Consider the following 15,763-nt stretch of genomic DNA (forward strand, 5'->3'; position numbering starts at 1 on the left):
AAAGGAGGAAAGAAAGGGCATAACAGTCTAGCCAACAATTGTCTCCTCCAAGATTACACCTGTCACTTCCGTGGGAAAATCTGCAGTGCAAGAATGGGGCTCCTCAGCCACTTAAAAACTCACCAGTGAACCCTCTTGGCAGATGACAGCCTCATATCGAGGGATAGCTGAAGAAGATTTTCATGTGCTTTGTCGTGATCTGTGTTGTCCCAGAGAAGCACAGCTGTCAAAACAGTTCATAGATCAAAATTTGGTCTATAATTTAGAACTGGGGCTTGATCCATTAATTGCTTTGAAGATTAGGACCAAAACCTTAAACTGGCATTGAAAGCTGACTAGAAGCCAGTATAACAGGTTTTCAAACTGTGGGTCAGGACCCCGAAGTGGGTCGCAACCCCATTTTAATGGGGTTGCCAGGGCTGGTATTAGATTTGCTGGGGCCCAGGACCGAAGCCTGAGCCCCACTGCCCAGGGCCAAAACCAAAGCTCAACTGCTTCAGCTCTGGGTGGCGGGCTTCAGCTTACAGTCTCATGTGCTCATGGCAACCTAAACCATGGAGAAGGCAGGCAACCACATTCTGTACCAGCTGAAACCTGTACTCGATCTTGACTTTCACCTTCAGATACAGTAAGTTACAGTAATTCAGCCTGGAGGTAACAAATGCATGGATCATTGTGGAAAGGACTTTGTTTACTAGGGAGCTGATACTTGGTCATCCATGCTTAGTAAGAGTCACACACTCTTCAGCTATTCTCAGGATTATCACTGCTATTAAGTTGGTCCACTGCGGTGGGGATCTGCAGAGGCAGTCATAAGAAAAAACTTACTTGCGAGTAACAAGTGGGGAGGGATAGCTCAGTGGTTTGAGCATTGGCCTGCTAAACCCAGGGATGTGAGTTCAATCATTGAGGGGGCCACTTAGGGATCTGGGACAAAAATCAGTACTTGGTCCTGCTAGTGAAGGCAGGGGGCTGGACTTGATGAGCTTTCGAGGTCCCTTCCAGTTCTAGGAGATAAGTACATCTCCAATTATTAAATTATATCCCCATTTAACCTCCCCTCCTTCCATTCTACTTTGGAGTGTTAAATATCAGAGGGGTAGCCATGTTAGTCTGGATCTATAAAAAGCAACAGAGTCCTGTGGCACCTTATAGACTAACAGACGTATTGGAGCATGAGCTTTCGTGGGTGAAAACCCACTTCGTCAGATGCATGTATTCACCCACGAAAGCTTATGCTCCAGTACTTCTGGAGTGTTAGTCATTTCTTCTGATTTGGAGAGGAACTAAGGAATGTTTAGCATGGTGGGGTCTTTTATATCTGCTTCTTAAACACCTGTATCTGCGGAGCATCTTGCCCACTCAAAACATTCACATTTCAGGTTAAAATTTTCCAAGGTTTCTCTGACCTGCAGTGACATTTTTAGAAGATTGAGTATAAGAAGAGAGAGACAAAATGTCTTATTTATTTTTTAAAATGTGGTGGTGTTTGAACAGCTCTAGAGTCGAAGCAACCAGAGAGAGAGTTGGGGGATGGAGATGGTCTTCTCTTTTAATATTCCGATGAAAAGTGAACACTGAGACAATTGTTAGCTTTTTAATTTCTTTTGCTAAACTCATAAAAAGCTCAATTAAGGAAGACCTCACTGTGTATACATATGTTGCTAACTTAGCTGCACAATGAAAAGCGTTCTGAAATTGTACATGAAACTTTGCAAGATACAAAGGGCTGCTTTGGACTATGTAATATATGCAAGTGGGAGCATCACTCTGATGTACCTTGGATTATTCCAGAAGTTTTTCTGATATGGGCCCCTTTGGATTTATTTACTGTGGTACAGGATAAGGGCCCTCCCTCCAGTGAACCTTCTAAGAACTGTGGGACAGGGCATTCTGGTAGCAAATAGCTAACTAGTCCCAGATTATGGCATTGTACCTTATCAGTTTTTTTGTGAGCCACTAGAGCTTTCATATTCTGGAATAAGCAGCCCCTTTTAATGCATTCTCCCCCATCTTTCTTTTGTACAAAAGAGGACAAAATATTTTACAAAAATTATATTACTTTGTTACACCCAAGACAAGAAATGTCAAAATTAAGGTTGCCATGTGCGCTTGACTGCGTATGCATTACAGTATAGTTTTTAATTACATGATCACATACTAATTCTCAAATGCAGACCTCATGTAAAATGTCTAATATATGTTCATTGATGTATTGACTTAAGTTAAAAAAGGGATTAGAAGATGCTACACAGGATTGGAGAATGAAGTTGCTTGATACTGGATTTGATAAAGCTTGTGTTGTAATATATAGGCACATGTATGGGGGTAGAGTTGAGGTTTTATGTGCAACCTTAGCTTTGTAATTTCCTGAATTTTGGCTGCTTAATGATGCAATCATCAAGTTCTCTTTTTGTGTGTGTGTGTGTGTGTGTGTGTGTGTGTGTGTGTGTGTGTGTATATGTGTGTGTGTGTGTGTGTGTATATGTGTGTGTGTGTGTGTGTGTGTGTATATGTGTGTGTGTGTGTGTGTGTGTGTATATATAAATAGTGGAATTAATTTAGCCCTTTAAACATAAATGTCCTTTTGTCTTATGTCCAGGAGTTGATAGAGAACGTAGTGGCTGTTGCAGAAAATACAGCTGACGAACTAGCTCGTAGTGATGGCAGAGAAGTCCAGCTAGAAGAGGATCCTGATCTACAGCTGCCTTTTCTTTTGCCAGAAGATGGCTATTCATGTGATGTTGTCAGAAACATTCCAACTGGTTTACAAGAATTTTTAGATCCACTATGCCAGAGAGGTCAGTCCTGCTACTATTAAACTGTATATTAATGTTGTTTTTCTCTAGTATAGTAAATGTAGAACTTGAGGTATCTTTAGAGGAATTTATTGTTTTTTCCTCAATCACAATAGTGTTCAATCCTTATTTCGTTGTCCTTTGCTTTACACTTTCATTAAATTATTTAAATTTACCCCACTCACACGGTATGTAAAATGTTTATATACTTTTCTGAATTTTACTTTCATATGACTTTGTGAATCCCCTTGGCATAATGCATGTTTGTTTCAGGCTTCTAAATAATTGAAGTGAGCTTCTGTGTGTTGGCAATGTGTGTTTAGTAAGCACCTACATCAAGGTCTTTATACGTGGACCTGTAGAAAGAGAGAAATGTTCCCTGTGTGGTCCTTCCTTTTGTAAAGTGCTACCACTTCAGATCCTGCAGAAATGAAAAACAACAGGAAAGACAGGAGAGAAACATGGCATGAAGGAAAATTGGGAGAAAGTTCATAATCTGAAAGAGGAGGGGGAAAAGGGCTGAGTGTCTCCTTTGTGTTCTACCAAGTCTTTCAAAGGCACAATACTACCAAGAACTGCTGCTTGGGTTACACCGCTAGTCTTCTCTCTGTAGAACACTTTAAGCTCAAAGGAGTCATATATGACCCCATAACGTTTGCTAAGCACATTTGGTTCGTCCGGTGGAAGATGCTATAAAGAACTGTAAGGTTGTGGTGGCAATCGTACTTGTGAGTGTGAAATTCTTACATGCCTGTAATCTTTTGTTCAGCATACACCATTCAAAACATTTTAACAGATGAGGATAAATATTGCTGTATGGTAGTAATGCACCAGCAAAACTTACTTTTAGCTGTGTTTCACCAGCTAATTTTTCAAGAGAGTGGCACATGTTCACTTGTGCTTTTTTTCCCCTCTAGGCTTTTGCAGGCTGACACCTCATCCGCGTTCACCAGGCACTTGGACAATGTATTTTGAAGGTGCAGACTATGAAAGTCATCTGTTACGCGAGAATGCTGAGCTAGTAGGTATTCATTTTTGGGTAATTCAGAGCGAGAGTCTATAAATATTAACCTGCAGTGAACCATATTTTCTGTGTTCTCAGTTTTTATCCTTATTCCAAAGAATAGATTTCACTGCTGTTTATGTGGCTTCTTAGCAAAGAAAAGAAACATTTCCACAAATTTTTATAAGATCAGCTTATATCAGTGTTTCCCTATCCTAATGTAAACAATTTTTCAATGGGGAGCAGAAGGCAAAGATACTATTAAAAGATTCATTTTGAAAGTATATTTTTAATTTATATGTACAGGGCAACCTGTTTGTTTACTTGTGTATTCTTTTCTGCTTTGGGCTGTGTAAACCAGCAGTGACCAACTAAATATTAATATTGAATATTCAGTAATCTAGCACATTCTTCTGTTTTTTCCAAATCATCTGGGAAATGTATTCTTGGGTTGGTTGGGGTTTTTTTGCTTTCATTTTGCTTGTTGGAGCACTCTTAGGCAACAAGACTCAGTCTGGAAAAACACTTATTTAACCTTTTTGTAAAAGACCAGTACTACTTCAATGAGGAGTTTGTGTCATAGCCTAAATATTTTGACATTGTTATAATTGCATTAGTTTACCAAAAATATATGATGAAATCAAGAAAACCAGAATTAAAGCAGAATTTGCCATCCCCTACTCAACTGCTTTGAAGAAATCATTAGGATGGAATGATAAAGTGCCGGCCAAAGTGGGGAATCGGGACTCAAGAAATCCTGAACCCAAAGGTTTTTTTCTTCTTCCTTTCTAAGGCTGATGCAGCAGTGGCATCCCTGGCAAAGGAAATGGCAATTCCTGCTAAGAGGGATTCCTTCCCAAAAGACCCTACAGACAGGATGGTAGAAATCATCATTAGACAGTATTTCCAAACTGGCTTTAGGAGCCTCATTGTCAATTGTTTTTTGGGTTTTTTTTTAAACCACAGTATCCTGGTTGCAATATCGTAAAGAAGCTTAGCCCCTCAGAACCATGCCAAATTTAAGTTAGTAGTAAAGAAAAAAAATCTCCTTCCAATTCAGACAGTCACTGTTACTGAGACCCATCCTGCCTTGTTTCTAAACTGGACTTGAGGGCATGATACCTCATTTAAGACATCTGGTGCTAATAGGCATCAGAAAAGTGGGTACAAGATGTAGTTCAGCTGACATACTCTCTTGGGCTTCATATTCTTCCACACCATTTTTTCATCGCCTCACCTCAAGCAGTGACAAAAAGTATCAACTCATCCTGAAGGAAATCTTGTAGGCCCTAGAGCTAGGGGCAGTAGAACTTGTCCCTCAAGAAAAGGTAACAAGGTTCTGCTCTGTATTCCTCATAATATGAAAAAGCTCCGGAGGAGTCTGGGCTGTGTATGCTCAAAAGGCTGAAGGTATTGACAAAGAAAACAAAAGTCAGGATGGAGACTGTCTTCCTCTCTCAGTAATCTCTCTAGGAAACCACCTCATATTAGTGGACCTGTCAGAGACTTACAATATGACACTTTCATCAGCCAAGTCTTCAGTTCACCCATAGCAGTTGCTTTTATTAGTACAAAATGTTACTCTTTGGTCTCACTTACTCCTCCAAGAGTGTTCACAAATAATGATAATAGACTAGATGGCTTGTCTAGGAATTTGTCTGTGCCAGTTATTAGATGGTGTATCTCTTTGTGATACAATTAACACTAATGGAGCTATTGCAAGGGTCTGCTCTCCATCATCTCAATAGATGGGATAGAGTTTGCATATATCCCAGTTCCTAATACTTTGAATCTGATTGATTGGCTACTCAGTGATAAATCCTAAAATACATTGGATGCTCCTACAAGGTAAACGGCTCTTCTGGCCTCATGTAGGCATTCCACCATCTCAGACTATACAGGAGTGTGGACAGAAAGGAATAACAGCCACAGGAAACAAGGTGTTTCAGCTCTTCGGGATTAGACCTCTGACCATGACACCACATGCCTCCTCATTAAATAATGCCATAAATGCAGGCTCATCCAAGCCTTATGGTATTCAGGCTCTTTGGGACAACCTGTCTAGCAAAGCCAAAAGTTAGAAATGTCTTCCAGTAGATAGTGGAATATAGTGTAAGACATTACAATTAAGGTGGACGAACCTGAACTGCCTCCAGTATTTGGAAACAGAGGGACAATATCCCAGAAGTCTTGGACTAGTTAGAGATCAATCCCAAAAACGAAGTAATCAAGTCTATTTGTCACTAATGTAAGCTAATATCACCCTGAATTACACACACAAAGTAGATCTCATTTTTCCATTTGCTTTTTTGACAATAATTGTACTTTGTGACATCCATAATGAAGTGCATAATTTGGTTCTAGAGAAGGTGATGAAATCTTTTTGAGACACCGATTTTTTTGAGAGTTTTACTCCTGTTGGGTAGTCTGTAAAATTATAAAAATAAATACTTCTGAAGATTTGACTTAGTTTTTAAGCCTTTGTTTGAAAAGAAGCTGAAAGATGGAAGCATTGACAAAGCTATATGTTCCCCGGGTTTTGTGACTTTTTCCTCTACATAATGTTTTTGGAGAAATTTGTCACTCTCTAGTGGATTTTTAATAGACTTGAAACCTGATTATGTTCCAATTTAAATCAATGGAAAAACTCCTATCAAAATGGGAGCAGGCACATGTTTTGCTGCAGTCTTTGGCACGAGAGTGCTGGGGTAGACGTCACTTAGAATTTCCTTGCTTTTTAAAAAAAAACAGTTAACTTTACCGCAATGGTGGTTTTTTTCCTTAATTGCTTAACTTTTGTCTTATGAAACCCGCAGTGACAGAGTTTTGCTTCATTTGGACACTACTATGGGCTTCATATACTTAAGATTGTAGTGTCACCTACATTACCCAAGAGGGTATTGGCACCATCAGAAAAGACCATGAAAATTACCTACTACAAATATCCACTTGCGATTTTTTCAAACTTAAACATCTTGCTTACTTTTTTGTGAAGTATTTAAAGGTTTTAATCTGCTCTGAAAATATTAATTGCCCCAGTATTTTTGCATATGAATTTTATTTTCTAGAGGTTGGGTTAAAAAAAACTGAAACAAGGTTAAAAGAGCACAGTTATCATAAAATGATTTAACTAGTTTTCAGCTTTTATTTTTATTAAATTATTTTAGAATTGTAGATCTCTTAGACCTCGGTAAATTTTTTGGTGGACTTTGACCTTTCCTTTGGCAGTGATCTGAGCACAGATTTAATGCTGATAACCTTTGTCTAAATTAATACTAATCAAGAGTCACAGATGTTTAAAGTGAAAATGATTTTTAAAAGGAGTTTTTGTGTGTCAACAGGTATTCCATCCAATCATTCATTGTTTGTTTTATCGAGTTAGACTATTTTATGCAGAAATCTTCATGCTTAGTTTTGCTGTTAATGCAAACTTACATGTTTGTTGTTCCCCCCCCCCCCCCCCCCCCCCCCCCCCATTTGTATTTGATAGGCTCAACCTTTGAGGAAAGAACCTGAAATCATCACAGTAACATTAAAGAAACAAAATGGAATGGGCCTAAGCATTGTTGCTGCTAAGGTATGAAAACATATTGCAGTAAAATCATCAAGCAACACCTTTTTTACTTAAACATTTCCTTAAACATGTCTCGGGAAAGTATATATTGCATACCATATTTAGCCTACTAGGTCCCTAGCTATGAAATGCTGATCTACAAACTACACAGAATATGAACAAAGTAAGAGAAACAACAATTTAAATCAGAAAATTTTAATATTGAAGTTGTGTCCTGTAATGAATTTTTGGATTTAATTATCGAATTTGGTACTCTTAATATTGACTATAGCACAGTAATTGTTCATATATTACATTCATACTTTTAAAAAAAAAAGTTAAATATTGATGCTACCAACCCTTTGTATTTGGATATTTTGGTTTTGATCTGAGTATGAAAACATAATTAAAACCGATTCACTGCTGAAAAGTAGCAGAATCTCTTTAGGATAAGGAGTAATAAATGCCAGCTTTTATGGAAGTGTTATTTTTATATGCATAAAATTTAAAAATGAGTTAATAGAAAAATAAGATTCAAGTATGTAAATGGAAATTTCTATCTACTCTGTGTAGTGAAGACAAGACCTTATTGTTCTGTGCACTGAAATTAGGTTCCTATGTGATTTTAATTTGTTAGTTCATTTTATTGCTCTTTAAAATACTATATGCAGAGTAGCTGGGCCAGCAGGGGACTGGACTTGATGACCTCTCGAGGTCCCTTCCAGCCCTACAATCTGTGAATCTAAGAGGCTCCCTTTTGAAAGTTTGCCTTATAAGGGGTGCTGGCTATAGATTCATCTTGGCTCTGGTAACATAAAGAATGCACATATTACTCCAGCCACCAGATGGAGGGCTCTACCTATTGGCTAGGTCAGTCTGTTATATGGGCTTTATGTAGCAGACACAACTTTCTCTTGATTTTCACCTTAAATATTAGTGTGATTTATTTATTAATAATTTATATAACTGTGGTGCCCAAAAGCCCTAATCATGAGTAGGCCATGTACAAACAGATAAAGAGACAGTGTCTTTTTGCTGTGCAGTAGATGATCCCTTGTCCCAATGAGTTTACATCCTAAAGATGCTATTATCTGACAGTTTTTAAGCTGTCAGACATGATTGAGTACTTGTAAAGATTCTTTTTGCTGAAATTTTGCATATTTCAGAATGTTTCTGCTTGATGATGTAGATTTGATTATTTTTTATTTATTTTTAATGGTTTTTTTTCTGCCATCTGGGGGAGGAGAGCTTTCAGGACTATACACCTAATGATCATCTTGTGACTATGTTCTTATGACTACAAGAAAATCTCAAAACCTGAAAAAATGGAGACTAAAAAATTTAATTTTGTGCTATTGACATGTTAGTACAGTAGTAGTATTGAGTATTGAGTATTGAGTATTGAGAGTAGTGGTTTGAGCATTGGCCTGCTAAATCCAGGGTTGTGAGTTCAATTCTTGAGGGAGCCATTTAGGGCTATGGGGCAAAAATCTGTCTGGGGATTGGTCCTACCTTGAGCAGGGGGGTGGACTAGATGACCTCCTGAGGTCCCTTCCAACCCTGATATTCTAAAGGGATGAGTACCACAATTTATCTTCACATCAGACTTCTGACTGCCAACTGAATTTCAGTTCAGTGTTTGCTCAAGATGGAATTGGAAATGTGAAGTGGAACTGTTTTATTAAATCAATGGGAAGTCCTAATTTAGCATGAAAAAACTTTCTCATGTAAGGAGGAGCAGAGATATGAGATGGGGAAAATTGCAGTTTCCACTGGAACTGACTTCCCAGTCAGGCATACAGTTTTCACTGGAAGCATACTCCTAATTTATAGCAGCAGTACACACCTGGGCTACCGGCTAGTGTTGAAATAAGTTTTAAAAAGTTTATGCTTAAAAAAATAATTCTCACCTCTGTGAAAATTAGTAAGAAGCAGATGTTCTGTCTCCTTATCCTGATGTTAATCTATGGATATTTAGAAAATATTTTTTGCCCAGCTAATGCATATTTCAAATAGCAAAATGAATAGTGAAACCTATGTTATGTGACTACTTAGGAAACTAGTAGAATATTGGCTGCATACAAGAGATGATCTTTCATTGAAAGATGAATCAAATGGTTCTAGAAATAGAATGGAGATATTTTTCAAGTGGTTGCTTAGAACAGAGAATTGATTATTAGAGCTGTTTTTTCAGTTTTCCTGTATTATCATAAAAGTAATAAAAGGTGCAAAAAAGGCAGTGCAATTTCCAAGGTTGTGTAGAAAAGAGCAATTCAAAGTAGGTAAATGGTATTTGAGAAGCTGTAGCAGTGAACTTGCTTTCTCATTTTTTGTTACTTCCCTTATCTATTGACTCTTGGTTTTTCCAGTGGATTTCAGCCATATATTTTGCATTGATACAGAAATTGAAATTCTGGAATGAGGGGAGAATGCTGTTGTTTTTTCTTTTGTTCATTTTTTCCCCTGCAGAAAACAAGGAGGGGAGAAAGATTCTATTTTTTTTTTAAATTTGCCAGGTCTAAAAAATTATGCTGTGAAATGAAATTCTTAAATATATGGAATATCCAAAAAGACTTAGACGGCATGTGTCAGAGTGGAATTAATTTGGCGGTTACACTTGCACGCCATTGTTAACATTTTGCAAATTATTTTTGCAATATTTCTCTTCAAAATTGGAAAAACAATTGACTTTCAAATAATAATGTAAAATTATATTTTATTGTAAGAAATGAAGACCTGTCTCTGTGCCAGAGGTGGAACTCTTGGGACCGTAGATAATAGGAGTGCTTCAAAAAAGGCAATAAAAACTGAAAATTACAATGATTGGGCAGTAGATGGCACTGTTACAAATGACGCAAGTATCAATTTACTGTGCTGGAGCTACTTTTATACATCCAGTGCTAAAGTTTCAATTATGAATACAGCTCTGTTTCTGACTTCAGTGACAAAAGAACTGCACTCATTTCATTTCCAATCATCCTGGACGATTGGAAAAAGGCAAATATAGTGCCAATCTTTAAAAAAGGGAAGAAGGAGAATCCAGGGCACTACAGACGGATCAGCCTGACCTAAGTCCCTGGAAAAATCATGGAGCAGGTCCTTAAGGAACTCATTTTGAAGCAGTTGGAGGAGAGGAAGGTGAGCAGGAACAGTCAACCAAGGGCAAGTCATGCCTGAGCAACCTGATTGCCTTCTATGATGAGATAACTGGCTCTGTGGATATGGGGGAAAGTGGTGGATGCGATGTATCTTGACTTTGGCAAAGCTTTTGTTACGGTCTCCCACAGTATTCTTGCCACCAAGTTAAAAAAGTATGGATTGGATGAATGGATTGTAAGGTGGATAGAAAGCTGACTAGATCATCGGGCTCAACAGGTAGTGATCAACGGCTTGATGTCTAGTTGGCAGCTGGTATCAAGCGGAGTGCCCCAGGGGTGGGGCCTGGGGCCAGTTTTATTCAACATCTTCATTAATGATTTGGATGATGGGATAGATTGCACCTTCAGCAAGTTCGGAGATGACACTAAGCTGGAGGGAGAGGTAGATACGCTGGAGGGTAGGGATAGGGTCCAGAGTGACCTAGACAAATTGGAGGATTGGGCCAAAAGAAATCTGAGATTCAACAAGGACAAGTGCAGAGTTCTGCACTTAATATGGAAGAATCCCATGCACTGCAACAGTCTGGGGACCAACTTTCTAAGCGTCAGTTCTGCAGAAAAGGACCTGGGGATTACAGTCGACGAGAAGCTGGATATGAGTCAGCAGTGTGCCCTTGTTGCCAAGGCGGCCAACAGCACATTGAGCTGCATTAGTAGGAGCATTGCCAGCAGATTGAGGGAATTGATTATTCCCCTCTGTTTGGCACTGGTGAGGCCACACCTGGAATATTGTGTCCAGTTTTGGTTCCCCCACTAAAGAAGAGATGTGGACAAATTGGAGAGAGTCCAGCGGAGGGCAAAAAAAATGATTAGGGGCCTGGGGCACACGATTTATGAGGAGAAGCTGAGGGAACTGGGCTTATTTAGTCTGCAGAAGAGACGAGTGAGGGGGGATTTGATAGCATCCTTCAACTACCTGAAGGGGGGTTCCAAAGAGGACGGTGCTCGGCTGTTCTCAGTGGTGGCAGATGACAGAACAAGGAGCAATGGTCTCAAGTTGCAGTGGGGAGGTCTAGGTTGGATAATAGGAAAAACTATTTCACTAAGAGGGTGGTGAAACCCTGGAATGGGTTCCCTAGGGAGGTGGTGGAATCTCCATCCTTAGAGGTTTTTAAGGTCAGGCTTGACAAAGCCTTGGCTGGGATGATTTAGTTGGGGTTGGTCCTGCTTTGAGCAGGGGGTTGGACTAGATGATCTCTTGAGGTCTCTCTCAACCCTAATCTTCTCTGATTCATAAAGGAGGAAGGGAGTGCTGTGCCTCTCTCACCTTGAGTGAAACTGATTAGCTCTGAAGGGACTGGTCAACATTTGCCAGTCAGAAGATGACTATAATGCAAGATCACAGGCATTTTTGGAGAAGAGAGGGAAGTATGCAGATGCTCAGATTGGTGAAGAAAATGAAATTCTTTTCACTCTGCATTTCTTCCCCCCCTTCCCCTCTCCCCAAAATGTTAACGACTTTTTTCCCCTCACATCAGAGTGACAAATTTAAATAACGTATGAAGTAGGTCATATTTTTAAAATATTAAAAATCTCTTCTGGGCTCATACGATATATTCAGAACTTCATGTTTCAAGGAATTAAAATTCGTGGAAGTTAAGGAGTCGTAATGGAAAACTTGCAGAAGTTTTACTAATTAAGAACACAAAGACTTTAGTGGCACAGTCCATTGTCACTTTTTCCTACAGAAAGAATACTCTGCTATCTCAAAGGATAGTCTGTTTAGGTCAAACCTAAAGTTGTAAAGAAAAGTAACAGAATTTGCACTGACATTTGCTGGACCTGCTTGTCCTTATGGTGGAGTTCAGTCTGTAATACAAGGGATCACAAGCCCATGTTAAGTTAAGAAGGGGTGAAGCAAGGAATACAAGAATGAAAACATTTATACAGTCACTGAGAAGCAGTATATTTGGTCCTCTTTCCACTTAATCAGACTCTACAATAGCAACAGTTTTTCTTTGAATTCCAATGTTAATGTTTTAACTGGGTACCTTATTCTGACCAAAAAAAAAAGTTATAAATGTGATTCAGAATTGGCCCTACCCTTCGACTTGTGTAATTTTACATTATAAATAATGGTATGTTTGTCAACACAGCTTTTGAGAAACCATGTAACAAACAAGTGTGCCTGTGCAATGAATGAAAACAAATGTTAGTAATGAAACACCTGTTTTGAGTTTATAAGAGGTTATTAAAATGATTAAGAGTTAGAAAAAATACCTTGCAACATCTTTTGAAACTATGAATAGTTGTATTCTGATTAAAAAGCTTAAATTATACATGTTGTCCAGTGTTATCCAGAAAGTCTAACTGCTGCTCCACCACTGTTGTAATGTTGCATATTTTTCTGTAGTAAAGACTGTTGTAATTGTGCCTCAAATAGCATCAGAGGGGCATTGATTTTTAGGGAGATGGGAGTGGTTGAGCATCAGTGGCAGTACTGATTTTTGCGGTTGTGTGCAGAATTTGGTTGCTCTAACCCTGAAAGATGTTGTGATGTTAAAAGCTGCCTGACTCTCAACCACATTGCGGTTACTTTTTATGAAATCCAGATGATTTGGAAGCAGAATGTGCATGCAGTTTACTTTAAAAATATATCACTTGGGGGGGGCAGGTTAGCATGTGATGACTTACCCATCTGTGGGCCAGCACATTACTTCCTGTTTAATTTGGAGGTTTTTGTCTTTTGTACAAGAGGTCCCTTTTTGTTTTTCTAGCAGTTTTCAAAGTTTAATAATGCTCCTAAAGTAAATGAAAGTCAGAGCCGTATAAGTGATTACGTAAGAGTCTGAATATTGTATTGGTTATAGCTAGTGTTGATAAATGCCATACAGTGTCATAGCATCCAGCTCAGAATTATCTTGATGGGTGTCTTGGAAAATCCAGCAGACTGTAGTGTTGGTTGCTGTTGAGGGCTGAGAGAGAAGTGGAGAATTGTTGGTTGCTGGGGTTTTTTTCTTTTGAGGATCTGTAGTCCCGAAGATCAAAATGTGGTTTTCTGTTGTTGGAAGAACAGAATCCATGGTAAGTTTGTTCAGAGTTCTATTTGGAACTGTTTTGCTGTAAAGTTTCAAATGTTATACTTGTACTTTTTCCTGTACTCTTGCTTGTTTAAACCTGTCTGTAGGATTTGTTCTTGTAGCAGCTATTTAATGTAGCATGCAGTTACACGGTTTGGGTAGTGGCTAACTTTTCAAAAATTAGAAGGGAAAAAATCCCTATACTTTAATTTTAAGTACTTTTTTCTTTTTTTGCACTTCTCAAAAGAAAGACTTGTGGTAGTGACAGTTTTTAGATTTTTACTGTTTAAGTAACAGCACTGATTGCAACTATTTTACTGTAAAAGAGCATGAATAGCATGATTTATGATGTCTGCTTGTCATATTAATTGGCTTTAGTCCAGATTCCTCTACAAGTCCCAGTTTACCATTTATAAAGTGTTGTAAGAATAATTAAAATTGACATCCTAAACAGTACTTCTAAGAGATGTTAATATTTTGTGGACCTGGTCTGTGACTAGAATAACTAACAGACCTAGAAAATGTGCTTCAGTGAGTCAAACTATTTCTTGAATGTAAGGTATATTTACAGAGTGGAGAAATTTAGATTGATACTGTACAAAACAAGGCAGGGTTTCAACATCATCTGTGAACACAGTAGAACAGAAATTGTTTAGAAGAAGCTGCTAATTAATTAACACAACCAGTGTGTGAAGACTGACTTAAACATATTGTGTTTTTGTACTTTGAAGGATATGGGACCGTTCTCTTCCATTTATTAAAATTGGTCATTTGTTGCAACCAGAAGGAAAAAAGTTAGTCAACAAAACTGACTCAGGAAAAACATTTCTTTCAAAACAAAGTGTATTTTTTCTGTAAAAATATGGTAATTGGATAAAGTATTTCCATTGAACTTACTGAAATAAAGTGATCAGCTGATGATATACAGGCTTTTTAAAAAAAAAATTACAAGCATTTCAAAATCTGAACATGACAGATTTTGCCTTTAGACACCACAGAAAAAGGCATTGCCTTTCTAAAACAGATTATTTTGATGTTACATAACTTTGTTTTTTTTAAGGATGAATTAATCAGAATATGGGATAAGACATTTTAGACTAGAAAATAAATTGATTGTGTTAACTAATCAGTTGTACTAATGGCTACTGGTTCTTTAGCCCAATAATTTACATCAATATAAGTTGGTGGTGTAAAAAAGGGCTGAAATGAAATTGACTTTAATATGAGGAATTTTGAATATATTGTGAGATATCTATGCAAATCAGGAATTTTTCTGATATTTCACATGTGGCGTAGATAACTTGTTTGTTAGGTAATCCAGAATTATCTGACTTACTAAAAAAGCTTTCAGAGTAGCAGCTGTGTTAGTATGTATCCGCAACAAGAACTGGAGTACTTGTGGCACCTTAGAGACTAACAAATTTATTTGAGCATAACTGTTCATGGGCCCACGAAAGCTTATGCTCAGATAAATTTGTTAGTCTCTAAGGTGCTACAAGTACTCCTGTTCTTTTTTTTAAAAAACTTTAAAATCGGATTCTTCTGTCACCAATAGTACTTTTAGGATCTGAACTTCTCCAGTATATGCTGACAAATATTTGAGTATATTTATCATGAGTTAGCAAACTACAAAGCATTGGTATACTTTTGTACGGTTCATTATTTCATTGTTGACATACAAGCTTCTTTTCTGGTAGAATTCTAGTGTTTTTGCAACCTGTGGATGTGGATAAACTTATACTTATCAGTCTGAACGTTGCTTTACATGCCTAAAGCAAATCTTGTGCATTATTTGATGTTATTGAGCAAAGAGGGTTTTTCTGGTGCCTATTATTTCAGATCAGGCATCTCGACTACCTATGCTTCTTAATAACCTCTTAGAAGCGAGAGTATTTCGTTAGCATTATCACCACAGGGTTTTTGTTTTTTCATGCCTCGGTCTCCTAGAAGTAAGTAATTATGGAAGCTGCCAATTTAGCTCATGCCATGAGACATACAAATAAGCAGTTAACATGGTGGTAAGTGACTTGCTTCCTGCCAACCCATCATTTTTAGCGTTTTTTGTAGCTTCTGGTACTGAGGGAAGTTCCATGATGGGTAGCTGCTTCTTCCTATTTCTTTGTCTTATAAGCTTATGGCATCATGGCGGCTTGGGTACGCGTGCGCTCGCGCTCTCTCTCTCTCTCTCTTTCCCCCCTTTATCGGAGGCCACAGATAGGGTTGCCAACTTT

At 38.1% G+C, this 15,763-nt stretch overlaps 1 protein-coding gene across 9 annotated transcripts in view; it reads left to right on the plus strand.

The window, feature by feature from the left end:
* AFDN (afadin, adherens junction formation factor) overlaps positions 1 to 15,763 on the plus strand; it is a 201,608-nt gene that overhangs the window by 142,815 nt on the left and 43,030 nt on the right. For all 9 annotated transcript variants that reach the window (XM_045008897.1, XM_045008900.1, XM_045008898.1 and 6 more), the window contains 3 exons: positions 2,603 to 2,801; positions 3,716 to 3,819; positions 7,292 to 7,378. In XM_045008897.1, coding sequence (XP_044864832.1) covers positions 2,603 to 2,801; positions 3,716 to 3,819; positions 7,292 to 7,378 — 390 coding nt within the window. The remainder of the gene's footprint in view (positions 1 to 2,602; positions 2,802 to 3,715; positions 3,820 to 7,291; positions 7,379 to 15,763) is intronic.

The sequence above is a fragment of the Mauremys mutica genome, chromosome 3 (genome assembly GCF_020497125.1).
Source record: "Mauremys mutica isolate MM-2020 ecotype Southern chromosome 3, ASM2049712v1, whole genome shotgun sequence".
Lineage (NCBI taxonomy): Eukaryota > Metazoa > Chordata > Testudines > Geoemydidae > Mauremys > Mauremys mutica.